Here is a 26,337-nt window from a genome sequence, read left to right on the forward strand (position 1 = left end):
CCATTTGTAACTGCTGTTAAATAGTGGTTTAAAACATTGTCTGCCAGAAATAGGAGAAATTACTTAAAATATTGTATTACAGCAATATGGATATGTAAAACCCAAATGAACAAAAATCCCTGGGACTAAAACACCCATAGCAAAAGGAAATGTGAAGTCTTTGCAGACGCAGAGATTTAACTTCTCGATACCTGAAAACCTGGCAATGAAACCATGAACAGCAAATTGCTCTTGCACTACGCATGCAAAATTCAATACTGAGGATCCAGATGACTCCTCAGAAACGAAAAACAGCTGTCCCAGAGCCAGCACTGTGACCTGGAGGCCAAGAAGGCCAAAAAAATACTGGGGGCATCCGGATGAGCATTCCCAGCAGGTCAGGGAGTGATCCAGGCAGTGCTGAACCTCTGGAGTGCTGTGCCCAGCTCTGGGACCCTCAGCACAGCAGGGACAGGGAGCTCCTGGAGGGCCTGGAGGGTCCCTGCCCAGGAAAGGCTGAGGGAGCTGGGGCTGCTCAGCCTGGAGAGGAGCCCCAGTGAGAGGAGCCCTCAGCCCCGGGTGTCCCTGGGTGTCCCTGTGTCCCCTGTCTGTCCCTGTCTGTCCCTGTGTCCCCTGTCTGTCCCTGTGTCCCCCTGTCTGTCCCTGTGTCCCCTGTCTGTCCCTGTGTCCCCTGTCTGTCCATCCCTGTGTCAGGAGGGCAGAGCAGCCCCAGGCTCTGCTCCAGGCCCAGCGATGGCCCCAGAGCCCCGGGCAGGGCCTGAGCCCAGGAGCTGCCCCTGCCCAGGAGGCAGAACTGCTGCCCTGGGCAGTGCCAGCCCTGAGCAGAGCCCAGAGGGGCTGTGGAGCCTCCCTGCCTGGGTAGCCCAGAGCCACCTGGCCCCAGTCCTGTGCCCTGCGATGGCCCTGCCTGCACAGGGCGGTGACACCAGATGTGGCACCAGATGTGGCACCAGATGTGACCCACAGCGGCCCCTCCCTGCCTGACCCATCCCGGCGCTCTGATTTCATTTGCCCATTTCCGAAAACCTGCCGGCGAGCCGCTTCCGCGCCGCACCCGCCAAAGGCGGCGCGGAGGGAGGAAATCAATTAAACAAATTAACGCGGCTCGCCCCGGCGCGGGAGGCCACGCCCGCCGGGCACGCCCTCTTTAGCCACGCCCCCCGTGTCCCTCAGCGCCTCCCGTAGCGTTCGCGTCATCGCGGGGCGGCGGCGGCGCGGCGGGAGCGGCCCCGGTGAGTGCGGGGGCACCGCGGGCCCCTCGGTCACACCGCGGCTCCCTCCGGGGCACGGCCGCGCCCTCCCGCGTCCCGGCCGCGCCGCTCCGGCCCCCGGTGTGACCGGGAGCGGGGAAGGGCGCCCGGCGGGCAGCACGTGGGGGGCACCGGGGGAGGGGCCGGGCCGCGCTCGGTGCGCGGCGACCGCGGGTTGTTTGTGTTTAATTTGGAGAGCCGAGGCGTTCCGGTGGCTGGCGCGTGGCTGTGAGGGCGCCTTTGGGGTTGTCCGCGTGGTTTTTGGTGGCCAAGCCACGGAGATCCACGCGTGTTGCTCGCGGAGCGCCCCCGGCGCACCGGGGCTGTTCCAGGCTGGCCCAGGTGTGCTCCGGGCCGCGGTTTCCGTCCCCCTGTGCCCGGGACAGAGCCCCACAGCTGCGTTCGTCATGCAGGGAATCCCTGCTCAAAATTGACGGCGGGTTTTAAAAGTAGTCAGCAGCAAATTTAAAAAAAAAAAATCAACAGGAAGTTTAAAAATATTACCATAATTCACTCTTTGTGGCGCCTTAATTTTCCTAGTTATGTCTGGGAAAGAGGCTTTCCCATCCCTGCTCTCTTTGCAGCTAAAACTGCTGTGAAACCAGTGGGATCAGCTCCCACGTGGAGCAGGATTTCTCCTTGCTGTGCCCCAGCAGAGCGTGTAAAATGAGCAAAAATCCCTCTGCAGGATGAGATCTTCACTCATTCCTGAAGTAGCGGGGCGGGGGGGCTGTTTTCCCCGTGGTTATTTTAGCTGAAGCGTTGAGAACTCCTCGGAGTGTCGGCGCCCTCCCCGCGGGGCTGTTCTCCTGCTCCCTGCAGTAGCAGGTGGAAATGCTGTTCTGTGAGGTGGACCAGCCTTGTTCTGCTCACCAGTTCCACTGAGGCAGCAGCTCCTTCCCCCCGGGCAATTCAGGTGATGAGCACTCCCTCTGAGCGCAGCTCGCTGCCCCCAGAGCATCCTCCTTGGGCAATAGCAGCGTTTTCTGCTCGGGGCGTTCTGGGAAAAGCCTTGGCTGCAGCAGAAGGAGCCTTTCACTCTCTGCCTTTATTTGTGCAGCTGCTGCGCTGCTTTGCTTTGGGTCGTTGCTCCTGCTGTACCCGGGCCTGGCTGAGCAGTGGGTGCTGGGGAATGGTTGGGGTGGAGCTGGAGACACCTTCAGTCTCTGCGTTATCCCAGCTCCTTCATGGGAATCACTCTTACACCTCTGAGCAGCTGCTGTCAGAATTCCTTTCCCACTCAATCCCAACAAAAGACTGTTCTCCTCACCAGGAGAATGGAATACTTTCATTTACAAGGGTTTTTTTTTTTTTTCCCTGTTCATGTCTCTGAGAAAATGTCACATAAATAAAGGAATAGTTTTTATTAGTTTGATTTATACTCTATCAGGGTTTTCTTAAACCCTTAATAAAGGGGGTTTAAAAATTTTTAAAATTTTCTTTTCCATTAAACGATTTCTTTTCCATTAAACAATTCCATTAAAAGTTCAACTTTTTTTAATTTAAAACTGATTTTAATTTAATTTTTAATTTTTTTTTAAATTTAAAACTCTTTGTGATTTTTATTTTTTAATGGCATGGGTTTTGTATTATTATTATTATTATTATTATTATTATTATTATTATTGCTATTTTATTAATAGTTTTTCCTAGGCAAGTGGTGCTGATCAGCAGTCTGTGCCACTGCAGAGCATCTGACACTTGGTCTGAATTATTTGTGTGCTTTGTCATGAAGGTCTTTCAGCACAAACAGTTCTCTCTCAGCATAAGATAATCAGGATAACAAAATTAAAATATCCACTTCTGCTCCTGCAGGAAAATGCTGAGAAGCCTGAAAGGACTCGTGTGCCATTCCCTGAAGGTAAGTCCTGTAAGAGCCTGGTGCTATTTCCAACATTCCGACTTTCCTGTGGCCTGGAATGACAATTTACAGCTGTAAAAAGTGAGATTCCTACATTTGTCAGCTAAAGCCTTGGTGGCTGCTCTAAGCTGGGGGTGCAAACTCCCACTGTGGGATAAGGGAAGAGCTGGTCCAGCATTCCCACGTTTCCCTGAGGGGTCTGGGGAGAGGGAGCCTGGCTGGAATCCTGCACCCTCCATGCGTGTGTTTCTCAGGAAAAAGAGATTATTCCACTTGCTCTGCATGGCTGGAATGTGCAGAGGAAGAAGCCACCTGCCTTGCAAAATGCTGGTGGGAAGAGTTCTGCCAAAAATTAATAAAATTATGAGATATCCTGAGCTGGAGGGATCGTGGAGTCCAACCCCAGCCCTGCCCGGACACCCCAGCAATCCCAGCCTGTGCTGGGAGCATTCCCAGAGCCCGGGATCTGGGGGATATTTGGGAACAGCCCAGCATTCCTGAGCCTGGGATCCCTGGAACGTGTGGGAACAACCCAGGCTCCCTGAAACTGCGGGACCAGCCCGGGATCCCTGGAAGATGCAGGACATTCCCAGAACCCGCACATCCACTATTCCTCTCACCGGGATCCCTGGAAGGTGCGGGAGCAGCCCGGCATTCCCAGAGCCCGGGATCCCTGGAAGGTGCGGGAGCAGCCCGGGATCCCTGGAAGGTGCGGGAACAGCCCGGGATCCCTGGAAGGTGCGGGAACAGCCCGGGATCCCTGGAAGGTGCGGGAGCAGCCCGGGATCCCTGGAAGGTGCGGGAGCAGCCCGGGATCCCTGGAAGGTGCGGGAGCAGCCCGGGATCCCTGGAAGGTGCGGGAGCAACCCGGGATCCCTGGAAGGTGCGGGAGCAACCCGGGATCCCTGGAAGGTGCAGGAACAGCCCGGGATCCCTGGAAGGTGCGGGAACAGCCCGGGATCCCTGGAAGGTGCGGGAACAGCCCGGGATCCCTGGAAGGTGCAGGAACAGCCCGGGATCCCTGGAAGGTGCGGGAACAGCCCGGGATCCCTGGAAGGTGCGGGAACAGCTCCACCTCATGGCTCGGGACTCCCGGTTCATCTCCGGGCACCACGTGATGATTCGCTGCCATTTCAGGATCCCGGAGAGGCGACTCCTGTCCTTTGGCAGATGGAAACTCAGCCCGAAATCCACTCCCTGCTCCCGGGGAAAGCGGCTGCGGGGACGGGAGAGCCGCGGGGATGTGCTGGGGGCGGCTGTGCAGAGCTGCACAGGGAGCTCTCCGGATGTTTCTGGCATTCCAAAGCCCAGGGATGGGTGCTGAGCTTTTGTTCAGACGGGACCAAGGGGCACCTTGCTCAGGATATAATATAAATATATACACTCAGGATATGAAATGTCCTGAGCCATCTGCAGGCAGTTTGAAATGTGGATTTGGTAAATGGAAACAGTGGTTGGTGAAATGCAGATCTGTATCTCTGGAGCTCAGGACAGCTGAGCAGGGATTTTGCCTCACTGCCTGTGTTGACTTTGTAGCACCTCAGAGAGGAGGAATTGCCTCTCTCCAGGTGCCTGGGAGCTGCTCCCACACCCACAGCCCACAGTGGCAAAGTTCCAAAGTGTCCAAAGTTTGAAGTTTAATTTGAATCCTAATTACAGTACTCTCTAAGTGTTTTTTAGCTTATCAACTTTAACTCCACTATGTTGCAAATACTTTAAAAATAATCATCTAAAATTACCCCTCGTGAGTCTTAATACAATACATCTTTCATAGTTCTGTTTCTCCAAAATATTTAGTCTTATTTGCAAAGCCTTTGAAACTTATTTCTGGTTTAGTTTCTCTCTCAACAATGTCTATCCTATTCCATAACATTTCTAAATCAACATTTCTTATCTCAAAGTTTACATACAAATACACACTATGTGAACCTTCTGTCAAGTTTTAAGAATTTTCTGTAAATCCATTTCCCACACAAAGCACCATGAGGTTCCAGGGGCTTTTGGGAAAGAGCTGTGGTGTTTTTCACACTAAGGCTGCAAGTGACAGTGTAAAATAATGTCATTGCAGGGGACAAGTGGAGTAATTTACTTTTGGGATGTGCTGTGTTGATGGAAAAAAATAGAAATTTAATATTTGGCTGCAAGACCAGAGGACTGGAGCTCAAGGCAAAGTCTCCTCACACTTGTATTCTGACTTCCTTCAGAGAACTCACGAGAGGCTGGCTTGTGTCCCATAGAGATTCCACATCCTGCTGAGCTCAGTTTGGACTTTTTGAAACATGACATTGGTAATAGTGGTTTGATGAAGCATCATTCAGCTCAAGGCTGTGCCTGGACATCCCTAAAATCTGAACACAGAGCAAGAAGTTCATCCTTGCTTCGTTTTCCTTCAGCACTGCAGTGGGCAGGGATAAGGATTTGTGAGATACCCCTGGGAAAGGATGGGCAGGGAGCTTCCCTGCCAGCTGAGCAAAGCTCAGAGCCCTCACACACTCACCTGGGGCTTGAGGAGAGAATGTGGGATCCCAGAACCATGGAACAGACTGGCTTGGGAGGGGCCTCACACAACATCCAGTCCCACCCCCCTGCCATGGGCAGGGACACCTTCCTTAGGCCGGGTTGCTCCAAACCCCATCCAGCCTGGCCCTGGGTGCTTCCAGGGGCAGCCACAGCTTCTCTGGGCACCCTGTTCAAGGGAAATGAGAGGGATTCCGATTCCAGGCTGGGAGTGACTTAGGGCTGACATTTTCTAGGTGATCAGGTGACAAGAGTTGCCTTCTGAATTTTTTCATGCATTAAACTGGCATCTTTGTGCCTTGCTCAAGGCTGTAAATTATCACCTCCATGGATTTTAAACTAAACAGAACCAAATAAGCCATCCTAAAGGATCGTTTGGATTTGAGGAGGAAAAGGGCAACGTGGGAACAAGATGTGTTGGGTGATCTCCCTATTTGCACTGGAGCTGTTTGTTCAGAGGGTCCAAGCTGCTTTCATTCCTTCCCTAACAGGAGGGCAAGTGCCCAAATGCTGATTCAGGCATCTGGAATGTGGGTAATCCCACTTTGACTGGAGCCCTTGTGGCTTTGCAGTGGCCCCCTGAGGAGCACTGGGGTGGCAGCAGAGCTGTGTCATGCCATGGGGAGCTGAGACAGCTGTCCCTGGCTCTGAGCTTTGCATTCTGCTGCTCTCACCCAGACAGACAAAATAGGAAACTGCTGGCTCTGTTCAGCTGCAACTGGCCCTGTCGGTGCCGCGAGGGGCTCTCAGCTTCTCCTAGAGCCTGTCTGGAGGATGCACTTTCTAAATCATTGACAAATGTTTGTGTTTTCTCTCACCACAACATAATAAAATGCTTGTCCTGCCACTGCTCACTTCCTTGCCTGTTTTGGCTGGGCTTTGCAGGCAGGCTTCAGCAGTCTGTCTGGGGGAAAATGAATTAATCAGCTTAGCTGGCTGTTTTGGTTTCTCAGCCACGTCTGTATCCTAATGCCAGAGTCTGGATGCAGGGACACAGTCAGGGAAATCAGTGTAGGGAGTGTAATTATAAATATCAAATAGTGGGCAGAGCTGCACTGATCCCTCGGTAATTGAGGTGATTATGGATTGTTAGACAGCCTGAATTTTCAGGGTGCTGCCACTCCTCAGTGTAGGCAGAAGCATGGTGGGCATTTCCCAGCAGTGAGGCCTTAATGGCTGGATCTGGGATCTTAAGGAATTTTGTGGGGTAAAACTCAGGTGCAGGGCTTGGCTCACTGAGGTGGCTTCAGGTGGAACTGGCTCAGGTGGGAATGGTTTCAGTGCAAGTATCTAAATGTGAAATCTGGTTCTACAGCATGTGGGTTTTCCTGATGAATCTCCATGCTAATGATGAGTTTTCATTCTAATTGCAATCAGAGTTCAGCTCTGGGTTGCACGTGCCTCGGTGGGATCACAGAGCGCTCAGAACAGACTCCCTGGGCTGTTTTTCACCAGCAATCCTTGGCTGCTGACAGCTTTGTTGTCTCTTTGCCTTGTTCTCCCCTCAGCTGGACCGTGGCTGTGCCCTCCACACGGCAGCCAGGGGTGGCCTGAGCTCTGTGTCCAGCCAGGATGTCCCAGCACAAAGGCCCCGAGCAATTTTCCACACCAGCGAGAGCGACCCGGTGAGTGACTGCCAGCACTGTCCCTGCTCACAGCCAGCCCTGGGTGCCACCAGGGGCCATCCTGGGAGCCAGCAGTGCTGCCTGGGACTGTGCTGGTCCAGGGAAGGGGGTACACAGAGCTAAACCGGGGATCAGCTCCAAGGGAACGGGCTGTGGCTGTACAGGGCACCTGCTCAGCATGGGGCTGTTCTGCCCGAGAGCTCCTGGGAACAGGTATTGATCCCTTCTCCAGAGCTGCACAGATGAGAGACAGATGCACAGATGAGATTGCAGAAGCTGGGACAGGGCTTAGCTTGTCATCAGACACCATGAATTTCAACTCCAGGGTTATTCTTCCCTAGAAAAGCCTCCCTGAGTTGGCTGTGAAGGGGATAAAACCCACACCCCAGATGACCTCAGCACAGCTCTGCAGCATCACAATTCCAGCCTCACACTCTCTGTCTCGAGCACAAAATGAAGGGCAGTAAATGAATGGAAGAAGCCTTTGAGGTGCTTTTCTGCTGCTGTGTAATTGGAGTCTCTCAGTGCTGATTCCTCTGGAGTCTCTATGGAAACGGCAGCAGGAGATGATCTGCTGCACGTGACCCCGTGTCTCCATGGATTGCACAGCACAGGCCAGATGGCCACCATTGTCCCCACTGTCCTGTGCCTGCCTTTTGGTTGCCAGGCAACTGGCTCTGGCATTCTGACTTGTGCCTGAGCTTTGGCACAGCTTTGGCCAGCTCAGGCTCGCTGGGTCACTCCAGCAGCAAACCCTGGTGCACCCCAGCTCCTGCACCAGACAATCCCATTGAAATGGGACAAAGAAAGCCACTAAACACCAAATTTTTCATCAGAGTTTGTATACCTTTCCATTAGCAAAGCTCCAAGTGAGTAAACATGAGGATAAATGACCCACATTATGTAGGAGAGTGAAGGAATTTGCCCAAAGTCATGCAGCAAGTCAGGGATAAAGCTGAGAATGAAAATGGGCTCTGGAGTCCTGCTTTTCTGGGAAACCACAGGTGCTGTGTCCAGCACGTGCAGGAGAGCTCCAGGGAAGCCACAGTTTGAAATAAGGTTGGGAAAAAGAAGTGTCACCTCACACTTGTCCTCAGGTGACACCTCCTTACAGCAGGGCACCTCTTGAACAGCCAGGATTTAGCATTTCCCCCTGTTGCAAAGATTTCCTGACTAGTGAAGCCCAGTTTGGCAGCTCCAGCAGCTCAGCCCTTTGCTGAAGTTACCAAATTTCCTAGAAATCATTCCTTGAATCAGGAGTTCCTCAAATCCTGCAGCTGTGCCAAGGTAAACCACAGAGGCCAGGACAGTGGAACAGGGGGTAGTTGCTGAGTGGAAGGGGCACAAGGTGAGAGCAGAGGTGTATTTTGTGCTGAAAGGCTGCAAATCTGTCCTGAAGAAGGGAAGGGAGACTTAACAAGAATCCTGGGGCCAGAAAATTCATGGATATGCAACAGAGCTTCCAGCAGTGGTCCATCAAGAGCTGGGAAAAGCCAAATATTCCTGGCCAAACAGGCAGAAATCACAGCTGCACATAAAATAAAGAAAACAAAGAAATTGTTGTATTTGTTGTTGTGCATTCCAGTTTTTATATATAACAGGAATAAAGAGGAGGATGGTTTTGCTTTACATCCATGGAAGAAATGCAGAAAGCAGAGCAGGACAAGATCTAAGCTTCAAAGATTAACACAAAACTGCTAAAAATCACACAGGAAGGTCTGCAGAGGAGTCTCTGTTTACTGTCCTAATTAGACAAGACACAAAAAAGGATGACTTGAGCAAGAGGAAATGAGTAAGTGCTTTGCAGGTATTGCATGGCAGGAATAGAGAATAATGAAAGGAAAAAGCAGGCATTAAATTCTCAGATTCCAGTGACAAGAGCTTCTTGCTGTCATTATGGTGAGACTTGCAGGGTAAACACTAGAAATAAATGCAGCAGGATTCAAGTCCAGTGGAGGAACAGCCCTGATCCCTGAGGTCACCACAAGGGACTGGAAATTATTGCCCCAGAAAAGAGATTAGGAGTTTTTAAGCCTCCAACCCCAGTAACCACATGGCACCATGGGAATCACTCCTGGGAGGCAGCAGCCCAAGGCAGAAAACATCATTTTGTCACAGAAGAAAGTGAATGTGACACCAGCAGGTAGCTCAGAAGGGTGTCAGGGTTTGGGGGGACTGTTGAAAGGTGAGGTAAATCCATGGTGCCTCCGAAACACCGCAGTTTGTACACGAGCTCAGGGAATCCCTTCATTGTTTAGTGCCAAAAAACCCCACAATTCCTGCTTTATTTGCTCTGCCTCCCAGTAAGAGAGCATTGCCTCCCTGTCCCAGCCTCCCAGGGCAGCTGTGTCCAGGAAAGAGGCATCACCAGTGTGCCAATTCCCATTTGCTCTTCCAGGCCAAGCACACGGAGCAGCACGAGGGTCGTCTGTACAACATCCCCCTGGAGGAGGTGAAGGCTGTGTTCCCCCATGGGCTGCCCCATCGTTTCCAGCAGCAGGTATTCCAGCTTGGAGGGAGGGCACTCAGGCTACCCAGAGCAGCTGTGCCTGCCCCTGCACCCCTGCAAGTGTCCAAGGCCGGGCTGGAGGGGGTTTGGAGCAGCCTGGGACAGTGGGAGGTGTCTCTGCCCTTGGGTGTGATGGTCTTTAAGGTCCCATCCAACCCAAACCATTCCATGACTCTGTGTGGGGAGAGCCAGATCCATTGGTGACTGTGATGTTTTCCTGTTGGGATGAGAGAGAGTGCAGGTATTCCTGGCCCTTACTGTTGTTTTCAACATCTAAAAGAGATGAGTCAACCACCCAGAGCAGCAGAGAAGAGTTTGAGGGTTCCACCTCAGGCAACTTTCATTCCAGTGTTTTTCATCTCTAACATCCAAGCACAAAATGAATACCAGAAATATTTTCCATGGCTGTGTCATAGTTGAGACAGAGACAATACAAAGCAACACACTCCATTTTCAGAAGGCTTCAAACTGGTTTTATGACAGCATGCATGCTTTTTATACATTCTAAACTAAACTCAGAAGTTTACACTTTACTCATTGGTCAGGAAAGACAAACAAAGTGCTCATTGGAATAGGCAGTTGCAGGTTTCTCTTATTTATCTTTCTTTCTTTCTTGGTTTCTATGTCAATGACCTTGGTAGAAAATTCTTTGAGGTGTAAACATGGATCCTCTTCTCAAACTTCTCTGTGGCTCACAGAGGTCACTGTAAAACCTCTTCCACATGGCTATATTTCTGTGTGAAACAGGCTGTCTCATGAAATAAGTTTGTATCTGCAACAAAACAGTCTTGTCTCCTGATTTGTGTGGTGAGGCAGATGGGCTCTGCTCTGTGAGCAGCCGCCTGCCTGAGTCAGGAACAGATTCCTTACCTGTGCAAATCCAGGTCACTGACTTGGATTCGTGGACAGGCCAGTCACCCACGCCCCAGCCTGTGGGAGCAGGGTGGAACAAGTGACCCAGAAAACCCTTCCTGGGCACAGGAGGGACAAGAAAGTCCTTCCACCGAGGGGAAGCAGCACTTGACCACCTCTGAAATGCTGCTTGACCAACCCTGTGGGTGCTGCTGGGCAGAGAGGGCAGAGCTGGGGGTGTTGGGAGCCTCCAGGCAGGGATGGAGCAGGGCTGGGGACAGCTGTGCTCAGGCAGCTGGTGGCAATTTGGTCCCAGCTGCTCCTTTCTCAGATCCAGACCTTCAACGAGGCACGGGTGATGGTGCGGAAGCCGGCGCTCGAGATCCTCACTTACCTGAAGGGCTCCAACTTTGCCCACCCTGCTGTCAGATACGTGATCTGTATCCTTGAACTTGAGGGTAGAAGGAAGAGAAACACAAGCAATTTGTGCAGGGGAGAGGGTGGTTGTGACCCTGAGCTGCTCTAGTCCTCAGGAGGTGGTTGTGCCACGTGCTCTGTGCTCAGTGCAGGGACCCTGGGCACTTCAGGAAACTCAGAGCTTGGGTGCTTTTATTGTAACTCGTGGCACAGACCTCCAGACAGGATCAGCACACAGGGCAGGGGCTCCTCAGCTCTGCTCAGTGGGGTGGGGGACAGGGAGAAGGAACTCTCTGGGTCTGCTGGGTGAAATGCTGTCCTTGCTTTGACGAGATCTGAACTCCCTGTATGCCCTTCCTGGAGGAATCACAGTCAAGTACAAACTGAAGTGGTTTTTCAGAGACTTTCCTTGACAGTCCTTGTTGGAGATGGTGAGAGAGGAACAGGGAAGACCATGACCCTGTGCCACGTGGTTCACTACTGCTCGAGGCAGGGCTGGCTGGTGCTGCACGTCCCGGATGGTGAGAAAACCAGGGCTCTGTTACCACACCAAACACCCAGAGGAGCTGCTTCAGGAGCTGTAGGATATCCCACCACAATCTATCCTTGTTTTTCTGTAGTGCAAGAGGCTCATAAAACTCAAAACCCCCAAATAAAGTAGAGCAGAGTTAGTTATTTTCACCTGCTCACACATCCTTTGGGCCAGTCTGGTTTTCTCCATGGTTAACGAGCATGGTAAGAGATTGTTTGGGTCTGTGTGCCCTCCTCTGATCCCAAGGGAGACTTCTCCAGAAGGATGGAGCTGCATCCACCTCTGGGGTCCCCCACAGCAGCATTCCCTGTTGAAATGAATCCAGAGGGGGCACCAAGATGATCGGAGGGATCAGGGGAGCAGCTCTGCTCTGAGAATTGGGATTGTTCAGCCTGGAGAAGAAAAGGCTCTGGGTTTACCTTTTTGTGGCCTTCCAGGACCTAATGGGACTGCAAGAAAAATGGAGAGAGACTATCTACAAGGGAGTGGAGGGTCAGGACAAGGGGGAATGGCCTCCCACTGCCAGAGGGCAGGGATAGATGGGCTATTGGGAAGAAGTTCCTCCCTGTGAGGGTGGGGAGGCCCTGAGAAGCTGTGGATGCCCCTGGATCCCTGGCAATGTCCAAGGCCAGGGTGGATGGGGCTTGGAGCTCCCTGGGATACTGGAAGGTGTCCCTGCCATGGCAGGGGGTGGGACTGGTTGATCTTTAAGGTCCCTCCCAACCCAAAAATTCCATGATTCTGTGACTTTCTTTACCAGAGCTGCAGAATAAAGACAAGCAATACAAAGACCCCTACCATCCCCACCTTGTACCATTATTTTGACTAAAAAACAACAAAAAAAAAACTTCAAAACAGCTGTTTTATTTTGCTCACAGCTCACCTCTGGGTGAAGAACTGCAAGGAGCTTTTTCAGTCTTCCTACAACAAAGACCGGCTGGATCAGCCTCTGCAGGCCTCTGTCTGGCTCAAGAACTTCAAAACCTCCAATGAACGTTTCCTGCAAGAGGTTTGTGGCTGCAAACCCCACCCACTGCCCTGTGCTGCTCTTCAGCTGCTGTAGGAAAAGCACTTTACATCCTCTCTGTGGGGATGGCTGGTGCTGGTGGATACTTCTCCCAGATTCTGCAATCCAGCCTTGCTTGGCCTCCTATCATCCCCAATCTCATCATAGTTTTCTTCCCACAGATAAAAACACAAAAAAAATACATGTGGGGCAAAAGAGAAAGCACAGAGGAGGGCAGACCTTTGAGGGAAGTGGTGGAGCAGGTAAGGAACAACCACTGCTGCTGGTGTGGTCTCCCCTTGTACCAGAGGATCCTGTGTTTGAGGAACAGATTGCTCCTAAAGATCTTAGAGATATGAGTCCTGGGAAATAGAAGGTGTCTCCCTAACAACAAAAGATGTTGTGGAGGATCTGTAAAGAAAATTGTACAGAGAATTTGGATAGAAGACAAAGTTAGAATTTGAAATTCCTGTGTTTTGATGCTGAAACTGTTCCTTGGAAAGGAATGAAGAGGTTGTTGACTGTCAGTTTGTCTTCCCCTAGCCCAAAAGTCACCCCCTAGCAAGAAATTGTCTTGGTTTGAAAAGACAGGTGTCTGCTAAGGAAGGCAGGAGCCTCCCCTGAAATGGAAAATGTAAACCCCCTCCCTCTTAATCATTATCATTTTGAAAGTAAAAGGCTCATAGGCAAAGATATAGGAATAGGAATAACAGTTCTTTACAAGGAAAGCTAAAAATACAAATGCAATAGTACAAACAACAACAAAAAAATACTGACAGAGCCAGAATCTGCCCTGGCAGCCTGTGGGGCAGGGTGGTGGCAGCAGTGCCATTCCATGGGGGCTCAGCCCTCCTGCAGTGCCAGCTGTGCTTCTGCTGGAGCAGGATCCTGGACAAGGCTGGAGTTTTCCTCTGGAGCTCCAGGGCTGCTGGAGATGGGCCTGGGCTCCCTCTGGGAATGCAGTGGGGCAGAAAGCTGCTCCTCTGGGAATGCAGTGGGGCAGAAAGCTGCTCCTCTGGGAATGCAGTGGGGCAGAAAACTGCTCCTCTGGGAATGCAGTGGGCACAGGCTGCTGTGGTGTCCCAAAATCTCAGATTGTATCCAGGTGGGAATGCTTGGCTGCTCCCCCTGGAGCATCTCCCCATGGGATGATGGAATTTTCTCAGCCAGGCAGGGACACTCACTGGCCATGAACAGAAGATAATTAATAATTAATGACCCATTAACAGAAGGGATCTCCTGGAGGGAGGATTGGCTGTGGCAGAGATAAAACTGCCCCATGAACAGCAGAGAACTGCCCCAGCCCTGACAGATGGCAAAGAGAACACACGCCCCAGCTAAATCTGTCAGGCTAGGCCAGGAGCAGGCTGAGCTGTGTGCCTCGTGCTCCCTGCAGGGTCTGGCTCGGGTCAGGAGCGCCAGTGATGCCGTGGGGGTGGTGCTGAGGGAGATCAAGCAGCAGAGTCACCGCGGCTCCTTCCGGCTCCTGGTGGCCGTGGACGGCGTCAACGCGCTCTGGGGACGGACCACGCTGAGCAAGGAGGACAAGAGCCCTGTGAGCATGATGCCTGTTGCAGCTGGGACAGACACAATGCCAAGCAACACTCCATTTCCAGAAGGCTTCAAACTGGTTTTATGACAGCATGCATGCTTTTTATACATTCTTAAAAAACTCACAAGTTTACACTTTACTCATTGGTCAGGAAAGACAGACAAAGGAATATTGGAATAGGCAGTTGCAGGTTTCTCTCATTTATCCTTCTTTCTTTCTTGGTTTCTATGTTGTCAACCTTGGTAGAAAATTCTTTCAGGGGTAAACATGGATCCTCTTCTCAAACTTCTCTGTGGCTCACAGAAGTCACTGTAAAACCTCTTCCACAGATGCCTTTTTGGGCTACCTAAAAACAGAGGCCAGACAAAATTAAGGGAATAAAAGCAATTCTATTTATTGAAGGGCCTTCAGGTACATTTGGGCAGATGAAGCCCGCCCAGAGGCTACACCCAAAAAATGGACAATGGGTCATAGGTTTTAAAACTTTTATAAGTTTGGTCCATTTGCATATTGGGGATTAATCTTCCAATTACAGCTTCAAGTAATGAAGTCATTTACCCCATGTTTGCTCCCCTCAACTCACTTTTGTTTTACATTTCTCAGGGTTTGAGACAGCGAGGTGTCCTTAATTCCCAGGCCTGGAGAGAAATTGTTGTGTCTGCCCAAAATGGGAAAGCAGCAGCTAGCAGTGTATATGGAGTTTAGAGTTATACACCAAAGAATTGCAGGATTACAAATATATAGAAATTACAAAATATAAATATATATGTATATAAATTATAAAAGCTAAAATCCTCATCATTCCCCCAGAGCTCTGCCCTGGGGACAGCCCTGATTCCTGCTGCAAGGGGGAGCAGGGAGGCTGTTTGGTTCAGTTTTAGTTCTGTGGTAATCCCTGAAAATGTTCAGGCTTTGGAGGGGCCTGAAAGGCTCATATTGTGCTTTAGACAATTTTTACTGAATTTTTCCTGTCTCTCCCTGAGGCAGAAGTGCAGGTGGGTGTTGTTGGAGAGGCAGGGCCTGGGTGTTGCTCAGTGCAGCATGACTCAGGCTCGATGCTGCAGGGCGAAGGGAGAGCAAAGAAGAAAACGTGCCTGAAGGATATAAATGATCCTGCCAGCCTAATTGGAAGGAGGGGAGGGGAATTTGTGTCTCAGATAGAAGCTGCTGGCAATAAAATAGTGATGCAGACAATCTCCACCAGGTTTCTCCAGAGGAGCTGACGCTCGTGCACAACCTGCGGAAGATGGTGACGAACGACTGGGTGAGTTCCAGGCTCTGCCTTTGCCTCTGTCTGTCCCAGCAATTCAATCCCAGCAATTAAATCTGCCACAAGCCCAAAGCTACGAGTCCAGCAGTGCTGAAGGAGAGCACAGGCCCAGCAGCAGTGTCTCATCAGTGTTTGTGACACCACCTGAGGAGCATGAGGACAGCTGGAATCTGTAGCAGCATTTCCTGATTCCCCTGCCAAGCTCTGCTGGAGGACCCTGAGCTGGAGGTGTTTGATAGCCCTTGGCACAGTTCGGGTTATGAGTTCTTTGAGCTAATGAGAACTTCTGGTTTCTGAACATTTTGCTGTAGGAAGTCAACTCCTCCTGCTGCTTTTTCAATCCCCTGGATGCTCAGAGCTAGAACGAGTAGGTTGCAGATTTAAAGGTGTATAGGAAAGTCCATTTTAAAGTATTTCACTTGTTGGCATAGAAAACCCATTATAGGTAAGAAAAGTGTTAATGCCAGCCCTGGGAACATGAGCTGTGTATTTGTTTTCCCTGTGCTCACATGGACTTGGAGCAGCCAGGATTAGTGTGGCCAGGAGCATTGTAAAAAGTTAATCTTGTAGAATTTTTGAAGAATCCAGATCCCAGAATGGCATCTTAAAGCCCACTCAGTCCCACCCCTGCTATGGGCAGGGACACCTTCTGCTGTCCCAGACTGCTCCCAGTCCCATCCAGCCTGGCCTTGGGCACTTCCAGGGATCCAGGGGCAGCCACAGCTTCTCTGGACACCTGTGCCAGGGCCTTCCCATCCTCACAGCCAGGAATTCCTTCCCAATATCCCATCTAACCCTGCCCTGTTACTGTGAAACCATCCCTCCTTGTCCTGCCACTCCATCCCTGCCCCCAGTCCCTCTGCAGCTCTCCTGGAGCCCCTTAAGGCCCTGGAAGGGGCTCTGAGCTCTCCCTTCTCCAGGTGAGCACCCCCAGCTCTCCCAGCCCAGCTCCAGAGCAGAGGGGCTCCATTGTGGAACCATGCCCTGGACTTGCTCCAGCAGCTCCATCCCCCAAGAAAAAGATGCCTCAGTGATTGATCCTAAAGCAGCACTGGGTTTGCAGCTGACAGGAGTTTTATTTCTGATCTGCCTTCCAGAATGGAGGTGCCATCGTGACCACCCTCAGCCAGACTGGCTCGCTCTTCAAACCCAGCTCAGCCTACACTCCCCAGGAGTTGCTGGGAAAGGTGAGTCATAGGGTTTTTTCTTTTGGGTTTTTTCTCCCCTCTTCACATTGGGAAACAAACAAAAATCTTGGTTGGTGACCTGGTTCTGTTCAAGGGGACACTGTTCAGGGTCTCTGTGGAGCACACACCTTTGGGTCAGCAGTGCCCTGACAGCCAGGGGAGCCAAAAGTGTCCTGGGGTGTGCCAGGCACAGGGGCAAGGCAGGGATTGTCCCTGCCCCGGGCTGGGGCAGTTTGGGCATCACAGTCTCTGAAAGGTCTGAAGCTGCTGGAGAGTGTCCAAAGGAGGGACACGAGGATGGTGAAGGGTCTGGAGGATGAGGAGCATCTGAGGGCATTTCTGTCCAGCTGGAAAAGAGCCTGAAAGGAGAGCTCAGGGATCTGCAGCTCCTCGGGAGGGGCAGCTCTGATTTCTGTGACCAGGACAGGACCCAAGGGAATGCCTGGAGCTGTGTCAGGGGAGGGTTGGGCTGGGTATCAGGAAAAGGCTCTTCTTCCAGAGGGTGCTGGGCACTGAACAGGGAATGGTCACAGCCCCAAGGCTGCCAGAGCCCCAGGAGCACTTGGACACCACTCCAGGCACAGGATGGGATTGTTGGGGTGTCTCCAGGGCCAGCAGCTGGACTGGGTGATCTTGTGTGTCCCTTCCAACTCTGGATAGTCCATGACTCCATGACTGAGCTCCCAAGGCCCAGCCCCCACCACTGACCCTGCCCGACCTCCCTTCCCAGGAGGGCTTCGATGCCTTGGACCCCTTTGTGCCCATCCCAGTCCCAAATTACAGCCCGAGGGAGTTCGAGAGCTGCTACGGCTACTACCTGGAGCGCAAGTGGCTGCAGCACGAGAAAGGTCAGTGCTCGGAGAGGGGCAGAGTGGGGCCCGGCCCGGGGCTGTGCCCGCCCTGCGGTGCCGTTCCCTCCCTCCATCTCTCCCCCAGCCCCTCCATCTCTCCCCCAACTCCTCCATCTCTCCCCCAGCCCCTCCATCTCTCCCCCAGCCCCTCCATCTCTCCCCCAACTCCTCCATCTCTCTCTCTCGCAGCGCACACGGAGGACGGCAAGGCGGAGCTGCAGTTCCTGAGCGGCTCCAACCCGCGGCAGCTGGACCGGCTGGCGGGGCCCCTGTAGCGCAATAAAGGCTCCGTTCCGCCGGTGTCCGTGTCCGTGTCCCGTGCGCGTGCCCGGCCCCGCTCGCGTCCCCGCCCGTCCGGGGCGGGCCCGGCCGTGACGCGCTCCCGGTTCCTGCGGCGGGGCGATGCCGGGGGAGGCGGTCACGCTGCAGCTCGGGCACTACTCGGGCTGCGTGGGCGCGCACTGGTGGGGGCTGCAGGTGCGGGGGGAGGGCTGCGGGACGGGGCTGGGGTCGGGCCGGGGCCGGGGCTCGCTCTCATCTCCTCCTGCCGCCGTTGCCCGCAGGCCGCCGCGCTGCGCAGCCCCGCCGAGCCCGCCGAGCTCCGCGCGGCCGCGCTGCTCCGCTTCGGCCGCGGCCCGGGCGGCCCCGAGACCCCCACGCCGCGTCTGGTGGCGCTGGAGCTGAAAGGTACCGCGGGATGGATGGGGGGGCTCGGGCGGCCCCGGGCGGCCCCGCCGTGACCGGGCTGTGTTTGCAGGCGGCGTGGGCGCGCTCGGACCCGACGGGGCGGGCGCGGAGCCGCCGGTGACCTGGTGAGTGCGGGGCGGGGCGGGACGGGGCGGGACGGGGCCCCGCAGCTGCCGCCGCTTTGTGTCGCAGGGACGGGGCCGTAGCCGATTACCGGGACCGCGGCCCGGCCGGGGGCTGCGCGTCGCGGGACACCGGGAGCCGCAGGGTGAGCGCGGCCGCGGGTCCCTGCCCGGGACACGAGCGGGGAGCAGGCGGAGCGCCCCGTAACCGCCGCGCCGGGATTGTTCCCGTAGGGAGACGCTGCCGGGGACGGGAAGGGGAATCCCGGTGCTGCGGGGCCAGGTTTGTGCGCGGGGCCGGGGCGGGTTGGGTTCCTTCTCTGGGATCAGTTCCAGAAAGGCAGAACTCCCTGGCCCCTGCTGTGGGACAACGTGTCAGTGAACAGGGAGAAGGGAAACTACGGGATAAGAGTGCTTGGCTTATGGAGAGCTGGCTCAGAGCAGCAGGTGGGCTAAAAAACTGGACAAGTTAAAAAACTGACTTTGCATCCACAGGGATGCTCAGAGCTGAAAGGGGATGCTCGGAGCATGTCAGAAAACTGATTTTGCATTCACGGGGATGCTCAGAGCTCAAAAGACCTTTGCTCTGCCCTCTGTCTCCCTGCAGGTGCAGCTCCTGTGGGCTCCCAGGACCCCCCCTCGGTGAGGCTCTGGTCTGATTACCTCAACGTGCACCTGCACCCCAAGAGTGTCTACGTGATCCGGCAGTACCTGCACGATGGGTACGGGGTTTGGTCCAGAACCCAAAACAGAAGCTGAGTTTTGCCTTCAAGAGTGAATAAAAGGGATAAAATAACCCTCTTTACCCCTTTTTCCCTTAGGGATTGTGGTTGTCTCGAAGCCTTTGGGCAAGGTGAAAGTCTCCTGCAGGACCCTGCGTGTGTCGAGGAGTTGGAAGATCGGCTGCATTTCTATGTTGAGGAGTGTGATTACCTTCAGGTTCACACCTTATCCAAGCTCCCTTTGCTTTCCAGAAACTTTCTGCTCAAGATGAAGCAGAAGCTGAGATGCTGCCATTGTTTCCCACAGGGGTTTCAGGTCCTTTGTGACCTTCACAATGGCTTCTCTGGAGTTGGTGCCAAGGTGACAGAGCTGCTCCACGATGAGTATTCACGGAAAGGGATCCTGACCTGGGGCCTGACTCCAGTCCTGAGTACTGTGGGAGTGAGTAAACAGTGGGGAGAACCAAGAACAGGTGCCCAGCCTGCCTATGACAGGTTCTTGTCTGCTCCTTAAGGTTCCAATGGTTGGATTTTTTTTTCCCCAGGACCCTCAGAACAGTTTTTACAGACTGCTGAACACGGCCCTGGGCATTGCCCACCTCTCCCGTCACAGCTCTCTCTTCTGCCCCCTGTCACTGAGTGGGAGTTTGGGAATCAAGCCAGAACCTCCTGTGACATTTCCATACATAAAATACAACGTAAGTCCTGCATTGGCATCACCCACCATGGCTGGCTTTGAGCTCCTGCAGCTTTGCTCCTCTCAAAGTGTCTCCTGCAGCTCTGTGGTTTGGTGGTTTTTCGTGGTGCTGTTCTGCTCAGCAGAGACCTTTTCCTGCTTTTTCACTGGGACTTAGCTGCCAACTTTTAATTTCTGTAGTTTTCTTCCTGCTTTTGAAAATATGAACACATTTCCTTGGCCGTTGTGCTTTCTGGTGGGGTGCTGCCTGCAGTGTTGGCACTGAAAAGGCTTTTCTACATTATTCTCCATGCTTGGAGTAACTCCAGCCTCACTGGAGCCCTAAGGAGCCAAAGAAAGATAAGGAAACTGGCACCAAAGCATTTGTTAGCAAACAGCTGGGCTGGAACTACAGATACACACTGGCTGCTTATCCCAACCCTGAAATAACTGTAAAACACCTATTTTAAAGGCACAGTTTACAATCTGGTCAAGTTAAATACACAGAACTGGGTTAAGGAAGGGGTGACTGTGACCTGTCCTGTGATTCCTGCATTTGTCTCCTCCCCAGGCATCCCTGAACTACCACAGCAGCTCGATTTTGGCAGCAGCACTCGACACCTTCACTGCTCCCTACAGGCTCTGCTCCTCCCAGGGCTCCATGCTGCACTTTGCTGACTCCCTCACCTTCTCTGGGAGGAAGGTGAGGACACCTTCCAGCTGTGCTGCAGCTGTTCTGCACGCCCCCAGCTGTGCCAGGAGCGCGTTCCAGACTCTGCTCTGTCACCCCAATCCAGGTTGTGGCTGCATGGGCAGCTCTTCCCTTCCCTGCCTTGTCTGGCTCCTCGCTCCCTGATATTTTAAGTGCCCACCAGGATGTGCCCTGGAAGCTTCTGTCCTCGTGGAAGGAGCAAAAGGTCAGCTGCTGTTTTGCTCAGTCTGTTGTGCTACGAGGAATTTGCCAAGAGAAAGCCACCAGGTAAATCAGCATTTGAGCTGCACTTCCTGCAGGATTCCTCACTGGAGGCATCCAGACTCCCTCCATTCCGAGAGGCAGCTGAAGGGAGCAGCAGTCTAGTGCCTGAATGCTACTAATTTTAGAGCAAAACAGCTAAAAATCAGCTGAGGCATTGATGGTTTCAGGCTGGAAAACCCTGAATTTCCTTTGCAGCAGCTGCCTGGGGCAGCCCAGGTCCCCCCTGCACAGCTGTGAGAGCCCTGAGCAGGTGCTCCAGCAGTACCTCCACACCCAGTTCCCAGGAGCCTTCAGGTGGGTGCAGGTTTAGAACTCAGGGGGTGCTGGTTTAGAACAGGGAACAGTTGAGGGAGCTCTGGGTAACTTTATTCATCTCCTCACAGCACATCCCACGTGCTCCAGCAGCCCTGTCACACCCAACCTCCCTTCCCCCAGTTCTTCTCTCCTCTCCTGACCAGACGAGGCTTCCTCCCGGACAAAGCTCAGGGCTTTTCCTCAGCAGGTAACAAATACCCCTTAAACTCTGCAACAGAGAGATCAGGGCCTAACAGAGGTAAAAATTATCAATAACAACCCAAAACTATTCATAACAAACCAAAATCATTCGTAACAAACCAGCCCAGTGTGCAGAGTTGTGAGCAGCTGAGTTCAAGCAAGGCAGCTGCTTGTGAAGCAGCACAGAGCAAGGGCTGAGATTTTGGTGGGTGTTTAACCCCTGCTGTGCCTGTCACCCTGCAGGTGTTGAGAGCATTCCCGTGCTGGCAGCCCTGCAGAGCTCCCCTGTCCTGCACTGGCTGCTCTCGGGGCTGTGCCGGGAGCTGCGGGCGCCCAACGTGCGGCGCTGGAGCAGCTTCTTCACGGCTGGGGTGGAGCAGGACGACTTCCAGGAGGCCCTGGAGGAGATAAAGACCCTGGCCCAGTGCTATGAGACAGGCTTTGGAGCAGATGGATCTGAGGATGAAGCAGATTCAGATTAACCCAGCTTTATTCCTGGGGATAGTGGCGTTAAGATGACTCCCAAAATAAAGGGAATGGTTTTGGAGATGGCCCAGCTGCTTTATTCTCATTTTACAAAAAAAAAAAATCTTCTTACTTCTGGGTTAAGTTCTCCAGCTGCTCACAGTTGTGTTGCAAAGGAGGAAAGCTGCTTTTTTGGGGGCTGGTTTTATATATATTTTGGTTGGGTTTTTTCAACTGTGCAAAGTGGATTTGCTCTGCCTGTTCAAATAAACCCACACAATAAATAGAGAACTCAGACTGTAACTATCCCACATACAATCAGCACTAGGGGAGAACTTAGAAAAAGTCATGTGTTTGTTCCACATGAAAACTGACATTTCAGAGTACAATATTTACAGGTCCTGGTCAGAGGCTGCTGGGCCCAACCTTCACCCCAAGGCCAGGTCAGTGTCCACAAGTTCTGTGATTTCACTGCTGAAGCTCCCCAGGGAGGTTCTAGAGAATGTTCTCCTTTTACTTCCTGCCTTTGGTTTGGTACAGGCTGGAAATTGAACAAAATAAATGAAGGTGCTGTCTCAAGTACCTGTGCAAACATTTCTCCACAGCACCTGTCTAGCAGCAAACTGGCAGAAAAAAAAAACCTCTTCTGGTGCAGTCAGTAGTTTATCACCTCAGTCATCAGGTTCTTCCTCAGAAAGCAGAAGATCTTTGTCTGACAGCTGGTCTGTGTTACTGGTGCTGGTGGCATCCTCCTCATCTTCAGAGCTCCCATCACAGGACGTGTGGAACAGCCTCATCAGCTCCCTGAACCTGTGGGACACCTGGAGAACAAGGGAAATCCAGGGTGACAAGTGACATGAGAGCTGTCATGGAGCTGCAATTTCATATTACACAGCTCAGGGTGTTTTGTAACACCAAGAAAAAAATCAATACCACAATGGCATTTCATACAAGATTCAGGCACAAAGGAAGAGAAATGGAAGAGCTCTGGGTGGTTGCTTTCTCTGGAAGAACAGTTATATTCTCCAGGTAAAATCTGGCAGTTTGGGAGGATTCAGAGACAAAAGCAGATCCTCTGTACAGAAGCAGGAGGCTGAAGACCTGAGTAGCAGCCACTGAAACAGCTCCAGTTCCAAAGGTGCAGCTCCAGTATCAGTGGTACCCTGTCAGGACCAGGGCACACAGGATTTTTGGCACCACTAAAACAGAGTGGAGTTTGGTTTGGTTTTGGTTTTTTTTTTTTTATTTGCAACTGAGATGATTTTTTCATCAAATTGAAGTTTGGGAGACTGGCAGGACAGCACCCCCCACCTTCCCAGCCCCTCTCCCACAGCACCCCTCACCTCACTCGCTGTCTTGTTGCCCAGTTTCTGGGAGATGGCGTGGAAGGTGTCCAGGTGAGCTCCCTTCTCCTGGCAGGTGGTGAGGATGACTCTGTCAGCCTCCCTGCAGAACAAAACCTCTGTGAAAGCAGCCCAAAACCAGTGACAGACTCCAACACCCCCAGCCCTGTTCCCAGCTCAGCAATCCCTGAGCAAGGCTCCTTCCTGCCACCCCCAACCCCAGGACCCTTCTCTAAGCAGAGCTTCTTTAGCCTGGTTTTAAGTTTTTTGAAGGAGGTTTTAAGCTTTTTTGAGAAACCTTTAGAGAAGGTTTCAAGTTTTCTTTTCCCAGTCTGAAGTGCTCCAATAACAGCCCTGCCAGGAGCAGCCAGTGCTGCTCATGGGGCCAGACTGATGGACTGAGCAGTGCCCAAAGGGAAGGGGCAGAAAACAGGGCTACAAAATGAGAACAAATGACCCAGTAAGAGCTGGAGCCAAAGAGTGGACGCAGAAAGAGGAGGTCAGGCAGAAGTACCTGGTCCAGAGCACAACCTTCTCCCCAGTGGAGCTGACTTTGCTGTTCTTGGCACACACGGTGGCCTCTGTCACTCGCTGCTGCTGCTGCTCCTCCTCCCTCTGCCCCGGGGAGGCTCTGGGCTCCAGCTGCTCAGCATGCTGATGCACCAGGAAGCTGCTGCTTGCATTTGGCCTTGGCCTGCCCTCAGGAGCATCTCCAGTGCAGCCTCTGTCCTGTGTCTCCAAACTGCAGTGAGCAGGGGACCCTGAGCTGCAGCTCTCACGCGCTGCTGCTTTGCTGCTCCTTGTGATCCAGCCCTGCTTTGCTTCAGCTCTTCCTTCCAGGGCCAAAGGTGCTCCCTCGAGTTCTTTGCCACCTTCTGAGGCAAGAGCAGAGCCCCTGGGCTGCTCAGCTGCAGCAGAATGAAGCCCCTCAGTCTGACAGGGGCTCTGTCCACAGCAGGGTCGAGGTCCCAGGGAGCCTTTTGCTGCAGCAGAGAGCAGCAGGTCCCTGCTCAGCCCCAGGGAAGCCTCTGCATTCCCTCCAGGCTGCTTCAGTCCCTCAGTGCAAGGGCAGTCTTTGGTTTCTTGAGGTAGTTTCAGAGCAGCTTTTTGTAGCTGTGCCCATCTGGGGCCCGTGGCAGCAGAGTCCCTGTCCTTGGCAGCGTCCACACCTGCACTGGCACCTTCTGGGAGCTGGGCATCAGCAGGGGCAGGTTTTTCACAAGATCCAGGTCTGCTGGAGGCCACCCTTCCTTCCAGGTGAGATCCTGCTGAGAAACCCAAACAAGGTCAGAGAAGCTGTAAGGAAAAACCCCCTGGAGGCTTCATTGCCTGACTTTTAAAGACATTTTTATTTACAGAGCTTAATGCTGCACATGAGAACAGTTTGGGAGCAGCTTTGTGACTCCACCTGCCTTTTACCCACCTGTACTTCAAAGAAGACAACCTGCAGCCAATTTTCTTCACCCCTGTGGGTTGCTACAACCAACTGCTGTGTGGAGTGATGAAGATTTAAAAAGTGCATTGCCCCAAGCAAAGCTCTCCAGTGAAACAGTCACTGCTGCTCTTGGCACCCTGGTTACAAACCCAGGCATGAGGGCACATTTCAACTCCTGTATTTAACTGTGTGTTGTCCCCAACAGCAGCACGAGCTGAGCCCTGGCTCCAGGGAGGAGGGAGAGATTTCCCTCAGGTTGTTTATCCTGCCAGAATTGTGTTTTTCCTTGTCTGGACCAGACTGGAGGAAAAACAAGCACCACAGAGATTGTTTAAAGGCAGATTAGAGTGATGGTGGTTCTGAACTGCTGTGCTAAAATGGAAACTGGGAAAGAACCAGTACCATGGCCTGGGGACTGGAGCAGCCTCCTGGCAAGAGAAGCTTAAATGGAGCAATCATTGTGGAAAGGGCAGAATATTCTCTGGGCAGGAAAGGTTTTCCTGAAGGGAATGCTTAACAGGTTTAGAGCATCCAGAGTGGAGGAACAAGAGAAAAAAAAATTGAAAAGACAACGATTAGAAGTTCTCATGATACTCAATAAATGTGCACGAGAAGTGCCCGAACCTCTGCTCACTTGTGTGGAGAGGATTCCACACCTGCCTGTAGGAAACAAAAGCTGCACACCTGGAGACAGAGAGTCCACCTTCCTAGAGACAGGTTTTGCTCTGCCCTGGACGTCCTCTCCCTCATCTCTGCTCTCCAGGGTTTCTTCTCCAGGTTCCTTGGACATTCCAGGCTCCTTCCCTTCCGGCTGGGGACTTGACTCTCGCTGAGCAAGGCTGGCAGGCAGCTCTTGAGAATCTTTGTTTCTATAAAATTTGTTTTCACACACCTGCAAACCAACCCACAGGCACAATCACACACCTGTGGTCCATCCATCCCAACCACACCTCGGAATTTGCTTCCCAGGTATTCCTGGCCCTGCCAAGGGCTTCACTTTGGCATTATGTTTGCTTTAGAAAGTCTATTATTGTTATTATTTTTACTTTAGAAAGTCTGTAATAATAATAATAATAATAATAATAATAATAATAATGCTTTAGAAAGTTTTTATTATTATTATTGTTATTATTACTATGCACAGAAATGGATCTTTTCACATAGTGCCCATGCCAGCATCTTCCACTCAAAAAACTTCTTAAGCAAGAAGAACATCAAAAATGACATCATTTAGCAGAGCAAGGAGGGGCAGTAGAAAGTGAGGAGAGAGATGGGAGAAGGCCAGGCAGGTGCAGAGCTCCAGACAGGATTGATTCCCTTCCTCACCCCAGTATTTGGGAGACCTGAGGATCACCAGGAGACTTGGCAGGACCCCACTTCCCCCTGAGCACTCCAGAACTCTGCACTGACCTTACTCCCACAATGGCTGCAGCTCCTCCTCTTGCTTTTCTTCAGCTTGAGGTCGCTGCTCCCTTCGTGGCAGGAGCAGGAACATTCCTTCATCCCATCCACCCACTCGACCTCCTGCGAACAGACAGGCTCCAGCTGGCAGACAGACAGACAGACAGACAGACCCCAACTGACAGACAGACAGACAGACAGACAGACCCCAACTGACAGACAGACAGACAGACAGACAGACAGACAGACAGACCCCAACTGACAGACAGACAGACAGAACCCCAGCTGACAGACAGACAGACAGAACCCCAGCTGGCAGACAGACAGACAGACAGACAGACAGAACCCCAGCTGACAGACAGACAGACAGACCCCAACTGACAGACAGACAGACAGACAGACAGACAGAACCCCAGCTGACAGACAGACAGACAGACCCCAACTGACAGACACACAAGGAACAGGAGGGACATGGGGGCTGCCACACCCGCAGAGAACCGAAGTGATGGTGGCAAGCAAAGCACAACAGGAACATCCCCACCCCCTTTCTTCCACCTCTGTCAGGTTGTTGCCACATCCTCAACAA

The 26,337-nt window shown here is 52.5% G+C and overlaps 3 protein-coding genes across 7 annotated transcripts in view; 2 read left to right on the forward strand and 1 right to left on the reverse strand.

The window, feature by feature from the left end:
• The first annotated feature begins 1,176 nt into the window (after positions 1–1,176).
• DAP3 (death associated protein 3) lies at positions 1,177–17,729 on the forward strand. The gene is made up of 13 exons (XM_054001426.1): positions 1,177–1,232; positions 3,066–3,111; positions 7,137–7,253; positions 9,652–9,753; positions 10,946–11,054; positions 11,460–11,552; positions 12,442–12,572; positions 12,752–12,832; positions 13,966–14,124; positions 15,326–15,385; positions 16,489–16,578; positions 17,309–17,426; positions 17,619–17,729. The coding sequence occupies exons 2-13, from the start codon at positions 3,070–3,072 to the stop codon at positions 17,702–17,704; spliced, it is 1,188 nt and encodes a 395-aa protein (XP_053857401.1). The 5' UTR covers positions 1,177–1,232; positions 3,066–3,069; the 3' UTR covers positions 17,705–17,729.
• A 20-nt stretch (positions 17,730–17,749) lies between these two features.
• Positions 17,750–21,654, forward strand: MSTO1 (misato mitochondrial distribution and morphology regulator 1). Of its 3 annotated transcripts, none has more exons than XM_054001421.1 (14): positions 17,750–17,906; positions 17,993–18,116; positions 18,187–18,241; positions 18,309–18,384; positions 18,473–18,521; positions 18,846–18,960; positions 19,060–19,177; positions 19,268–19,402; positions 19,506–19,658; positions 20,208–20,339; positions 20,434–20,615; positions 20,811–20,906; positions 20,996–21,114; positions 21,351–21,654. In XM_054001421.1, the coding sequence occupies exons 1-14, from the start codon at positions 17,832–17,834 to the stop codon at positions 21,587–21,589; spliced, it is 1,668 nt and encodes a 555-aa protein (XP_053857396.1). In that variant the 5' UTR covers positions 17,750–17,831; the 3' UTR covers positions 21,590–21,654. The 3 variants fall into 3 exon arrangements, with proteins under 3 accessions (XP_053857396.1, XP_053857394.1, XP_053857397.1); XM_054001419.1 differs by having other exon boundaries at positions 17,751–17,906; positions 20,808–20,906; XM_054001422.1 differs by lacking the exon at positions 18,473–18,521 and having other exon boundaries at positions 17,751–17,906; positions 18,287–18,384; positions 20,808–20,906.
• Positions 21,655–21,904: 250 nt separating this feature from the next.
• LOC128820626 (GON-4-like protein) overlaps positions 21,905–26,337 on the reverse strand; it is a 30,278-nt gene continuing 25,845 nt past the window's right edge. Inside the window, exons 27-31 of one of the 3 annotated variants that reach the window (XM_054001412.1) lie at positions 25,761–25,874; positions 25,035–25,242; positions 23,430–24,183; positions 22,916–23,018; positions 21,905–22,393 (exon numbers count right to left, since the gene is read on the reverse strand). In XM_054001412.1, coding sequence (XP_053857387.1) covers positions 22,244–22,393; positions 22,916–23,018; positions 23,430–24,183; positions 25,035–25,242; positions 25,761–25,874 — 1,329 coding nt within the window. In that variant the 3' untranslated portion in view covers positions 21,905–22,243. Of the gene's footprint in view, positions 22,394–22,915; positions 23,019–23,429; positions 24,184–25,034; positions 25,243–25,760; positions 25,875–26,337 lie in introns of those variants that run through there. The other 2 variants (XM_054001413.1, XM_054001414.1) reach the window with 2 other exon arrangements.

This window comes from Vidua macroura, chromosome 29 (assembly GCF_024509145.1).
Source record: "Vidua macroura isolate BioBank_ID:100142 chromosome 29, ASM2450914v1, whole genome shotgun sequence".
Lineage (NCBI taxonomy): Eukaryota > Metazoa > Chordata > Aves > Passeriformes > Viduidae > Vidua > Vidua macroura.

Coding starts and splice junctions, on each gene's coding strand:
- DAP3 (XM_054001426.1), top strand. CDS start 3,070: ATGCTGAGAAGCCTGAAAGGACTCGTGTGCCATTCCCTGAAG. Junction 3,112..7,136: donor TCGTGTGCCATTCCCTGAAG/GTAAGTCCTGTA, acceptor TTCTCCCCTCAG/CTGGACCGTGGCTGTGCCCT. Junction 14,125..15,325: donor GCAAGGAGGACAAGAGCCCT/GTGAGCATGATG, acceptor AATCTCCACCAG/GTTTCTCCAGAGGAGCTGAC.
- MSTO1 (XM_054001419.1), top strand. CDS start 17,832: ATGCCGGGGGAGGCGGTCACGCTGCAGCTCGGGCACTACTCGGGCTGC. Junction 18,522..18,845: donor TCCCGGTGCTGCGGGGCCAG/GTTTGTGCGCGG, acceptor GTCTCCCTGCAG/GTGCAGCTCCTGTGGGCTCC. Junction 18,961..19,059: donor CGGCAGTACCTGCACGATGG/GTACGGGGTTTG, acceptor TTTTTCCCTTAG/GGATTGTGGTTGTCTCGAAG.